The following is an 11,365-nucleotide window of genomic DNA, read 5'->3' as shown; positions in this document are numbered from 1 at the left end:
TGGAGGGAAGAGAACAGGACACTGAGGTCCTGAGTCCCAGCTGAGGCAGCTGCAGAGCCCGCCTGCTCTTTCCCTACTGGACATTCCCACCTTCGCCCTAGTGCAGCAGCAGTCACCAACCGGTGACCGGTGAGGCCCAAAAGGTTGGCGACCGCTGGTTTAAGGAAACCTTTGGGGCAATGGTCGCCAACAATAGTCCGCAGACCACTGGTGGTCCGTGAGGTCCGAAAGGTTGGCGATCGCTGGGCTACAGAGTCCAGTGAGCCCATTGTTTCTTGAAGTTCTTTCTCCTTACCCTCAAGGAGTTTTAAATCTCAAATCACTATCCCAGCCCACTGACCCCACACAAACTTTCACCCTCCTCAGGGACAAACCTAGTGAAAGCATACGGGGCCGGTGGGGAGCTCGGGGGCGGAGGCTCAGAGGCCTCTGGGGCAGGTACTGCATCCCCAATTGTGCTGCTCCAGGCTGGGGACCCATGCGTTCCCAGAGCTCAGATGATGAGCATGCCCTGGCTGGCATGATGAACGCCTAATGACACAGAGGGTAAAAGGAGAAAGGCCCATGCCCCTGCTGCTGCCTGGCAGCACACAGGCACCAGGTCATGCTCTCAACCTGCCCCTAGGCTGACAGCCTCCGTGTGGACAGCAGCTGAGGGAGGCAGGTACGGCCGCACAGAGCAGTCCACCTTGAGAGGATGCACACACACTATATACATGTCACATGTGTGTGCCTGGCAAGAGGGCTGGGCACAGAGGTTGTGAGGACGGGGAGGAGGTCGGATCAGAAAGTACCACCAAGAAACGGCCTGAAAGCAAATAACAAATGAGATCAATAGCTCCTACAACCCTGGTAATTAAAAATCAAGAGGAGCGCTGGATACATGGAAGGAAGGGGGAACCCCCCCTTCCGCCTCGCCCACGGCCACCAAGGATGTGGCACAAGAGGATTAGGAAGAGGTTGGGGCAGGGAAGGGACCACAGGCAGAGAGCCTGGACAGGCCCGCAGATAATCTAACCATGGGAAAGGGGAACAGGACGGGGGCTGTAAGTTTCTTGGACCTAAGTTTCCAGAAGCATGGGATATTTCCAGTCTCTGACCCAGTGGGCTCTTCTAGAAGAGCGGCTCTCTTCCCCTGGGAGCCCATCATGGGGCGGTCACTTCCATCCCGAAGCTGGCCAGCAGGCAGAGGTGGTCTGAAGAGCAGAAGGGGTTGGGTAAGCCATTGGCAGCCCAGAGAATCTCTTCAGAGAGGAGGGAGAGGCGGCCCAGGAGCTTGAGAGTTCCATCTTGATATAGCCTGTGACCTGGGGCACAAAGCAGAAGGCAGAGGGTAAGAGAGTCAGTCGCAAAGCATGGAGAGGGCGGGGCCTATGGAAGCTATGCCTCGCAGAGGCTGCATCCCCTTGGCTGCCCACCCTCCTTCACCTCCTGCTGCCTCTAGGAGAGGCCTCATTTTTCTCAGATACTCCATGATATAGCAATGAATGAAGCAGGGTGGGTTCAGAGTATATGTCCAGGCCCAACATTACAAAATCTGATTTTCTAAGAGAAACTGGAAATCCAGATTTTTCTATTAAAAAATCTGATTTTTAAACATAGGCAATCAATTTAAACATTTTAAAAGACATGCTTTAAACAGACACAGGGCATATAGACTGCTACACTGTGACCACCAGAGTGGGGTGAGGAGATAGGAAACAGGGTCTCTAACCTAACCAAGTTCCTCACTAACCAGACACCGCTGAACAGACCCAGTAATTTCGTGGTGCTCTATTTCCCCCCCTCCAAAACAGGGATGGAGAGTGCTTGTTCTGCCCACCTCTCTCTAATGCTACAAGGATCGAAAGAGAAGTCAGACAAGTGGCCTAAGAGAAGGATGTTGAGGATGAGCAGTGCTAGGTAGGTATGAAACCTGCTCTTTTGCTGGTCAAATCCCAGCAGCCCAAGTCATGCCACCAAATGCCTGACCTACCATCAGCTGTCCCAGGGACTCATGTGGATGGCTCTTAGGAACCCAGGACCCACCAGGCTTACCAGTCCTGTTCCCATTCTCGCAGGACTCAGCTGAGAAGAAGATGTAATCCACCGTGGTTCCAATACCCAAGGGCATTGTGGTGACCTCTGGGCGGCAATGCTGGGGCAGGAAGTGAGTATATACCGAGGTCAGGTGGAGGCAGTGCTGGATGGTGCCTATAGTCCTACGGGAATAGAGGATAGTTTCAGTCAGCAAACATTATTGAACTTTTTTCAAGGTTACTTTCTCTCTGGGTTTTATAAAGTATTTTTTTGTTTGTTTTTTAAAAATATATTTTATTGATTTTTTACAGAGAGGAAGAGAGAGGGATAGAGAGATAGAAACATCAATGAGAGAGAATCATGACCAGCTGCCTCCTGCACACCCCCCACTGGGGATGTGCCCGCAAGCAATGTACATGCCCTTGACCGGAATCGAACCCAGGACCTTTCAGTCCGCAGATCGACGCTCTACCACTGAGCCAAACCGGCTCGGCAGGTTTCGGCTATAAAGTATTTTTAATGAATGATACCAAGTAACATTCTCAATAAAAATTCCTCCCCATGCTAATAAGAGGCTGACAATCTTAGGTAAAATTAGCCTAGAAATAGCACATGCAACTCATTCGCCCCGACGTTCCTCACACACACACACACACACACACACACACACACACACCCCCGTCTCCCCTTAACCCCTGACGAAGCATACCCTGTCATGGTCAGCAAGCTCTTCTGTGAGGCCTCACTCCATTGAGGAAGAGTGTGGGCTTTTCCTCTGCAGGCCCCTGGGTGGGTCCCCTCTGGCCTCTGTTCACTCGTATGTCCCTCCATAAGCTTAGCAGGTATTGAGGGAAGGGAGAGCTCAACAAAAAATGCTCCCCAATTGAGCCTTAGGAAGACCAACAGGAATCTCTCTCATATTCTGGAATGCAAGCTGAAGGGAAGTAGGATTACCTGGGGGAGATGGGCTCAGGCTCAGGCTCAGGCGTGTCTTCCTCCAGAACGGACTCGGCCCAGCCAGCAGGTCGCTCTGTAGAAGACCGGAAAGATGTTTTGTCATTCGCAGACAGTGAAGCAGGGTCAGAACCTTGCACCCTGAAATCCTTCTCAGATCCATGACTGGATTGCTCCCAAAGGAAAAAAGGAAAAATAGTGAAGAGTGGAAAAAAAAATGGATCAAAGTCAGGAACCGCAGGAAGATAGAGGCCTCTAAAGTAGACATTTATCTTCCTTGACTCAGCACCTTCTCTTAAAATTTAAATTTATTTTTAAAAGATGATGTAGCCGAAATCGGTTTGGCTCAGTGGATGGAGCATCGGCCTGAGGACTGAGGGGTCCTGGGTTCGATTCCGGAAGGTCAAGGGCATGTATCTTGGTTGCGGGCACATCCCCAGTAGGGGCAGCTGATCGATGATTCTCTCTCATCGATGTTTCTATCTCTCTATCCCTCTCTCTTCCTCTCTGTGAAAAATCAATAAAATATATTTAATAAATAAATAAAATGTAATGTGCTGTACATTATAAAAAATAAAATAAAAAATAAAAAAAAAGGTGATGTAGTCAGCTCAGGCTGGCGTTGTTCCATGGTTAGAGTCCTGGACCCCATACACCAAAGGATCTTGGGTTTGATTCCCAGTCCAGAGCATGTACCTCACTGCAGGTTCCATTCCCAGCCCATTGGAGCAGGTGGGGGAAGCAACCAGGCAATGTGTCTCTCTCACATAGTTGTCTCTCTCTCTTTTCCCCCTCACCCCTTTCACTCTCTTAAAAAAAAAAAAATCAATGAAAAAGAATATCCTCAGGTGAGGATTAACAACAAAAAAATAAATTTAAGAAGGTAATATAGTCACATAGTAAAAATAAATAAATAAATAAATAAATATCAGTGAAAAATCTTCCTCCCATTCCAGGTCCCTTGCCATACAATTCTCCTCTCCGGAGGCAACCAATGGCACCAAATTTCTGGTCTGTTCCTCCAGAGATTTTCTATCACACACCATCTATTGTGTGTATATAATATGTATACATATATATGTGCATATACGCATGTACACATATACATACTTTTACACACATGTATATATACACAGACAAAGAAAAAGGCACATTATCAATATCAGGAAAGAAAGGGGGGAAATTATTACAGACCCTCCCTACTGACATTAATGGGTATTATGGACTGAATGTTTGTGTCTCTCCAAAATACATTAAAATCCTAAGCCCCCAGTGGGATGGCATTAGGAGCCAAGGCTTTTGGGGGTAATTAGGTCATCTACATGCCCCAACTGGGCCTAGGGATTGAACCTGCAACTCAGGAGACCTCATGAATGGAATTAATGCCCTATGAAGGGATCCCAGAGAGCAAATATCATACCTAATAGTGAAAACAATACCTAAGTTACAGGTCTTACAGTTCTCTATTTCAAACTTACACAGAGTTAAGATAATCAAGACAGTGTGGTACTGGCCTAAAGATGGCCATATAGATGAATAGAATATAATTTAGAGTCCAAAACCCATATGTCCACAGTCAATTGATTTGTCCTAAGGAGAGGGGTGAATGGAAAGTGACTGCTAATAGATATGGGGTTCCTTTGAGGGTAATGATTTTGGTGTTGGTTACACAACTCTGATTATATTGTCACTGACTTGTATACTTTAAGTGGGTGGATTTTATGGTATGTGCATTTAATCTCAATAAAGGTCTTTTAAAAAAGGATAAGGAAATGTTACAATTTCATGCAAATTTGATAATTTAGATGAAATGAAATATTCCTTTATATATCTTACATTTCCATGTTAATTTGATTTTTTTATTTGTTGCTATTATAAAGAGTTTTTTCATCATACCTCTTTTGTTCTTGTTAATCCTCACCTGAAAATATTTTTTCCATTGATTTTTAGAGAGAGAGAAAGGAGAAGAGGGAGGGAGGGATAGGGAGAGAGGGAAGGAGGGAGAGATTGGGAGGGAGGGAGGGAGGGAGGGAAGGGGAAAGAAAGAGAGAAACACTGATGTGAGAGATACACATTGCCTGGTTGCCTCCTATATGTGCCCCAATTGGGCCCAGGAATGGAACCTGCAACCCAGGTGCATGCCCTTGATCAGGAATCAAACCTCGACCCTTTGGTGCATAAGCCAGTGCTCTAACCACTAGGCAACACCAGCCAGGCTTCATTATATCTCTTAACAAATATGTCATTATTTTTATATGACTACTATGGCTTTCTGTATATTAATATTGTACCCAGCCCGCGGGAACAGGCCAAAAACCATCTCCTGAGGGGTCCCGGACTGCAAGGGGGTGCAGGCCAGACTGAGGGACCCCACCAGTGTGCGATCGGGGCCGAGAAGGGACATGGGAGGTTGGCCAGCCAGGGAGAGACCGAGGGAGGGCTCCAGGGTGTATCCAGCCAGTCTAGTTCAGTCCGGATTTGCCAGACCCCAGCAGCAAGCTAACCTAATGATTGGAGCATCTGCTCCTTGGTAGTCAGTGCACATCATAGCAACTGGTCAATCAGTTGACTGTCTGCCCCCTGGTGGTCAGTGCATATCACAGTGAGCAGTTGAGCTACCTTAACATGTCATTAGCATATTTTGCTTTGATTGAACGGATGAACACTGGGCACTTAGCATATTAGGCTTTTATTATATAGGATTAATTCTTGTGCATCTGGACACTTTTGCCTACTCCTTAAATAGGTCAGCAAATGGGCTTATCTAATTGACAACTGTTTTTCACCCAAATCATCAACTCTTAGAGTTTACTAGTTCTATTTTTGTTTTCTAAATTATTTTCATTTTTCTTCTATCCTTCTGCTTTCAGTTTGTTCTTTTTTCTGTCTTAAGTTGGATGCCTACTATACTTACTTCCATCTTTTTTTATTAATATAATTCTGCGATTCTAAATATTTTATATTGTTCTATGATTTTTTTCATTGAACAGTTACAGCTATAATCCCAAAAATATATGGTATTTTCAGTATTATTTTTAGATATTCTGTAGTTTCAGTTTAAATTTTACCTTTTACTTAAAAATTTTTAATATTTTTTAAATGTTCAAGAGAAGGTATTTTGATGTCAAAATCCTCAACAAAATTCTAGCAAATTGGATCCAACATACATTACATCAGAAAGATCATATACCATGACCAAGTAGGATTTATTCCAGGGATGCAAGTATGGTACAATATCTGCAAATCAATAAATGTGATATATCACATAAACAAATTGAGAGATAAAAATCACATAGTCATATCAATTGATGCAGAAAAAGCAATTGACAAAATCCAACACTTTTTCTTGATAAAAACTCTCAGCAAGGTGGGAATAGAAGGATCCTCAATATAATAAAAGCCATATATGAAAAAACCACAGCCAACATCATACTCAATGGGCAAAAACTAAAACCATTTCTCCTAAGAACAGGAACAAGACAGAGATGCCCACTCTCACTACTCCTGTTTGACATAGTATTGGAAGTATAGCCATGGTGATTAAACAAGAAGAAAAAATAAAAGGCATCCAAATGGGAAAAGAAGAAATAAAACTGTCCTTATTCTCAGATGACATGATACTGTACATAGAAAACCCTAAAGACTCCAACAAAAAATTATTAGACTTAATAAATGAATTTGGCATTGTAGCAAGATACAAAATTAACTTCAAGAAATCTATGGCATTTCTACACACCAATAGTGAACTTACAGAAAGAGAGACTAAAAAACAATCCATCGCACCTAAAAAATTAAGATACCTAGGAATAAAATTAACTAAGGAGGTAAAAAACCTATATGTGGAAAACTACAGGACACTGAAAAAAGAGATAGAGGAAGACAAACAGATGGAAGAACATACCATGCTCGTGGATTGGTAGACTCAACATCATCAAAATGTCCATTCTACCCAAAGCAATCTACTCCCCATTAAAATACCAACGGCATATTTCACAGACCTAGAATGAACTTCCCAAAAATTCATCTGGAATAAAAAATAAAAAAATAAAACCAAATAGCTGCAGCAATTCTGAGAAAGAAGAACAAAGTAGGTGGGATCTCAATATCAGATATCAAGCTATATTACAAAGCCACTGTTCTCAAAACAGTCTGGTACTGGAACAAAAACATATAGATCGATGGAATAGGATAGAGAACCAGAAATTGACCCAAACCATTATGCCCAATTAATATTCGACAAAGGAGGCATGAACCTACAATGGAGTCAAGACATCTCTTCAATAAATGGTGTAGGAAAATTGGACAGATACATGCAAAAAAAAAAATGAAACTAGACCACCAACTTACATCATACACTAAAATAAACTCAAAATGGATTTAAACAAGACTTAAACAGAAGACAGGAAACCAAAAATACTAGAGGAATCCATAGGCAGCAAAATCTCAGACATATGCCAAAGCAATTTCTTTACCAATACTGCTCCTAGGGCAATGGAAACTAAAGAGAAAATAAACAAATGGGACTACATCAAAATAAAAAGCTTTTGCACAGCAAAAGAAACCATCAACAAAACAAGAAAGCCCACTGCATGGGAGAACATATTTGCCAATGTTATCACTGATTGGGGTTTAATCTCCAACATTTACAGGGAACTTACACAACTTAACAAAAGGAAGATTAAAAAACCCAATCAAAAAATGGGCAAAAGATCTAAATCACATGTGTCAAACACAAGGCCCGCGGGCCAAATCCGTCCCGCCAGGCCTTGCAATGTGGCCCACACCGCGCTGTCATCACTGCACTCTGCTGCGTTTCCATCACAATGACAGTTTATGACTGTTCAGTAAACCATTCGGCCCGCGATTTAGGCTGGATTTTAGATTTTGGCCCCTTCTCTGATTGAGTTCGACACCCCTAATCTAAATAGATACTTCTCCAAAGAAGACAGGACAGCCAAGAGACATATGAAAACATGCTCAAAGTCACTAATTATCCGAGAGATGCAAATCAAAACCACAATGTGGTACCATCTCACACCTGTCAGAATGGCTATCATCAACAAATCAACAAACGACAAATTCTGGCAAGATTGTGCACTGCTGGTGGGAATGCAGACTGGTGCAGCCACTGTGGAGAACAGTATGAAGCTTCCTCAAAAAACTAAAAATGGAACTCCCATTTGATCCAGTGATCCCACTTCTAGGAATATATCTCAAGAAACACCAATCAGAAAGAATATAGGTATCCCTATGTTCATAGTGGCACAATTCACCATAGCTAAGACTTGGAAACAGCCTAAGTGCCCATCAGCAGATGAGTGGATTAAAAAAGTGTGGTACATCTATACAATGGAACACTACACTGTGGTAAAAATAAAAAAAATAAAAAAAAAAATAAAAAAAAAAAGAAGGAATTCCTACCATTTGCAACATGGATGGAACTGGACACCATTATGCTACGTGAAATGAGCCAGTCAGAGAAAGATAAATATCACATGATCTCACTCATTTATGGAATATAATGAACAACATAAACTGATGAACAAAAGCAGATCCAGAAACAGAGAAGCATAGATCAGACCGTCAAACCTCAGAGGGAAGGTAGGGGAAGATGGGGGTAAGGGGAAGAGATCAACCAAAGGACTTGCATGTATGCATATAAGCCTAACCAATGGACACAGACAACAGGGGGGTGAGGGCATGAGTGGGGTGGGAAGCAATGGGGGGGATAAGGACACATATGTAATACCTTAGTTAATAAATAAATTTAAAAATAAAAAATATTTTTTAAAAAGATTCCTGATTTTTATTTTGTTAAAACTGAAATGTTTATTTTATGCTTCAAGTATAGCACGGATTTTTAAAAAAAAAAATAGCCTATTCTTAACATAAAATTGCCTATGTGGGATCCTACTACTGCTTAACCTTAAGATTTTATAATCTTAAAACACCTAGTCCCTGCTTCCCTGCCTGAGCCCAACTGATACAAGCCCTATCCCAGCTCCAACACATGCCATCATCATCATTATATGTTGCTACAGTTGTAATAATACATTTACCTTTGCAATTGAAAAAATTGAGCCATTGAAATGTTTGCTGCTCTGTGCAAAATGCTAATTTATATTCCAACAAGAAAAAAATAAATTCATTGCTTACCACCAGTCCTTTTACTACAGTTTTTTTCCAGTCACTGCTTGGTTGTCATAAGTTAGTCTTCTGGCATCTCTCCAAAAAAGGCTTTTGGTGGAGTATAAAATCCTTTCCTTGAAGCCTTGCTCCCATCTTCTAGAGTTGAATGTTAATGTTAAGAAGTCAGTTGCTAACCTCATTATTTTTACTCTTAGAAGTAGCCCGATCTTTTTGGTTCAAGTGTCCAAAGGATTCTTTTATCTTTGACTTCTGGTAACTTCACTAGGAAGTTAGTGTTGCTTCTCCTATATTATTATTTTTTTTTACTAAGATATGACATATCCTCTCAATCTCAAGATTCAGATCTTTTCATCTTTGGAAAATCTTCCCTGAATCACACCTTGATATATTCCTTTAGTGCCACTATATTGGTTTTCTTCTTTGTTAACTCCAATTATATGTTGCCTTGACTTATCTTTCACTACTGCCATTTTCTCTCTAGACCTTTTTATCATTTTACTTCCTTTTCTTTTGCTTCCCCCCACTCCTCTTTGCCTGTCTTGTCTTGTTTTCAGCAATATCTATTCTTTCTTATGCTGCATCCAATTTTGTATTCATTTTATGTGATTTTTAAAATCTTTTATTCCATTTCTTTCCTCCGCTCTACAGGTTACATTTCATCTTCTGATGTCTTGCCATGTGCCTGAATTTATGTTTAAAAGGCAATGGTTTTATTTTTGTGCTCTTATTTTATAAAGGCAATTGCTTCATATTTTTATTCATGGAAAAATAATTACAATTTTCATATGCTCCATGGCAAGAAGTTTTATCTTTGAAGTTAGGATTCTTTATCTGCCTTTCATTTTTCCTGTTCCTTCTATCTTTTTTTTCTTTTCTTTTCTTTTAGTATTTTAGTGTAGATCTCATGCTGGTTTCTTTTGGGCAGTCCAGCTTTGAATTAGCTGAGGTTTCGCTACCAGTTATTTATACAAAGTTTACATAAGAGAATTAAAAATACATCCCAAGTAACAGAATTTTCCTTATGACACAGGGTATGTATGAATCCTTTTCATTTTTGCTTCTCTCTAGGCAAAAGATGTGTAGCCCTGAATATTAGACTGCTCGATGCAAATATGCTTGATTCCTTAATCAGTCTTCCATCTACTGTCTCTTAGGACTAAATCATGTTGAGATAATGTCCTATCACCACCTGGACATCCTTTCCTTATTGATGAAACAAGGATTTTGGTTTGGTGCCTCAGGTACACTCCTCACCTTGGAGGAAGGAACTCTGCTGATTCTTTTTGGAATCCATACGCCTCACAGATAAATCTCTCCACACTTCCTCCAACACCCCTGCATGATCTCTAGTGCTTCTCACAGCCATTCCACTGTGTTGTGGTTTATGGTTTCAGATACCTTAGATCTTGTATTCTTAAAGATGGAGTTTACATTTCTTTATTCCATTTTCCTTGTTGCTTCAAAGTGGTTTCAGAGTCAAGAAGAGTAGAATGTCAAGTATGCTCTGCTATGTTCAGTCTGGAAGTTCTCAGTAGGCCTATTTATTACAACCAAGGCTACCATTACCTTTTGATTCTCAAACCCCTAGCACATGAATCTTCTCTCCCATATATGCTGTCTACGTGCTAGTTAGTAGCAACTTTGGCCTAAAAAGGGTAAGTCGCTTCCTTAAGGTCTCAGAGCTGGTTAGAACCCAGGTCTTGATTCCTGTCCACGTTCTCATGACATTGCACATCAATGCATGTGTCTGGCCACTAAACTCCACTGATCTTCCTTCTAAGCCTACTTATAACCAGAAGTTGACCTCTAAGAATTAGGCCAAGGAAAGACTGAGAAATCATATAATTGACAAATATCAGGGGTAAAGAGGTTTTAAAAATAAAACAACTTAGTTCCCATTACCTGGCTTAGTATCTGTCACTCCTTCCATAAGAACCAGTCCTACTGGTCGCTGACAGGCAATGCTGCAGAAGCGGAAACGTAGCAGGAAGTCTCGGCTATATTTACGTCTCTCTGTAAACCATGAAAAGCCACACAGTAAAAGAAAGCAAGAGGAGCCCCTTGTGAGCTCTCCTTAATATAAAAAAGCTTCCAGCACAGGGACAGGGGAAATCTGGCTCAGAAGACAAGGAGGTGTTCCAACAGCTATGACTTAAAGTTGTAGAATCATTGGGTGACCATGAGGATAGTGAGAAAAACAAAGACCTTGCTAAGGGAACTGAGGGGATTCTACTTTCTCGTC

General features: G+C 41.7%; 1 protein-coding gene across 6 annotated transcripts in view; it reads right to left on the bottom strand.

The window, feature by feature from the left end:
- Positions 1-809: 809 nt before the first annotated feature.
- The window catches only part of ANGEL1 (angel homolog 1), a 49,962-nt gene continuing 39,406 nt past the window's right edge, over positions 810-11,365 (bottom strand). For 3 of the 6 annotated variants that reach the window (XM_045578300.1, XM_045578365.1, XM_045578407.1), the window contains 4 exons: positions 11,026-11,136; positions 2,974-3,049; positions 2,029-2,201; positions 810-1,307 (listed from right to left, as the gene is read on the bottom strand). In XM_045578300.1, coding sequence (XP_045434256.1) covers positions 1,147-1,307; positions 2,029-2,201; positions 2,974-3,049; positions 11,026-11,136 — 521 coding nt within the window. In that variant the 3' untranslated portion in view covers positions 810-1,146. The remainder of the gene's footprint in view (positions 1,308-2,028; positions 2,202-2,973; positions 3,050-11,025; positions 11,137-11,365) is intronic. The other 3 variants (XM_036430582.2, XM_036430592.2, XM_045578400.1) reach the window with 2 other exon arrangements.

Source organism: Pipistrellus kuhlii, unplaced genomic scaffold, assembly GCF_014108245.1.
Source record: "Pipistrellus kuhlii isolate mPipKuh1 unplaced genomic scaffold, mPipKuh1.p scaffold_m20_p_1, whole genome shotgun sequence".
Taxonomy (NCBI): Eukaryota; Metazoa; Chordata; class Mammalia; order Chiroptera; family Vespertilionidae; genus Pipistrellus; species Pipistrellus kuhlii.
This window is presented reverse-complemented; position numbering and strand designations above follow the sequence as displayed.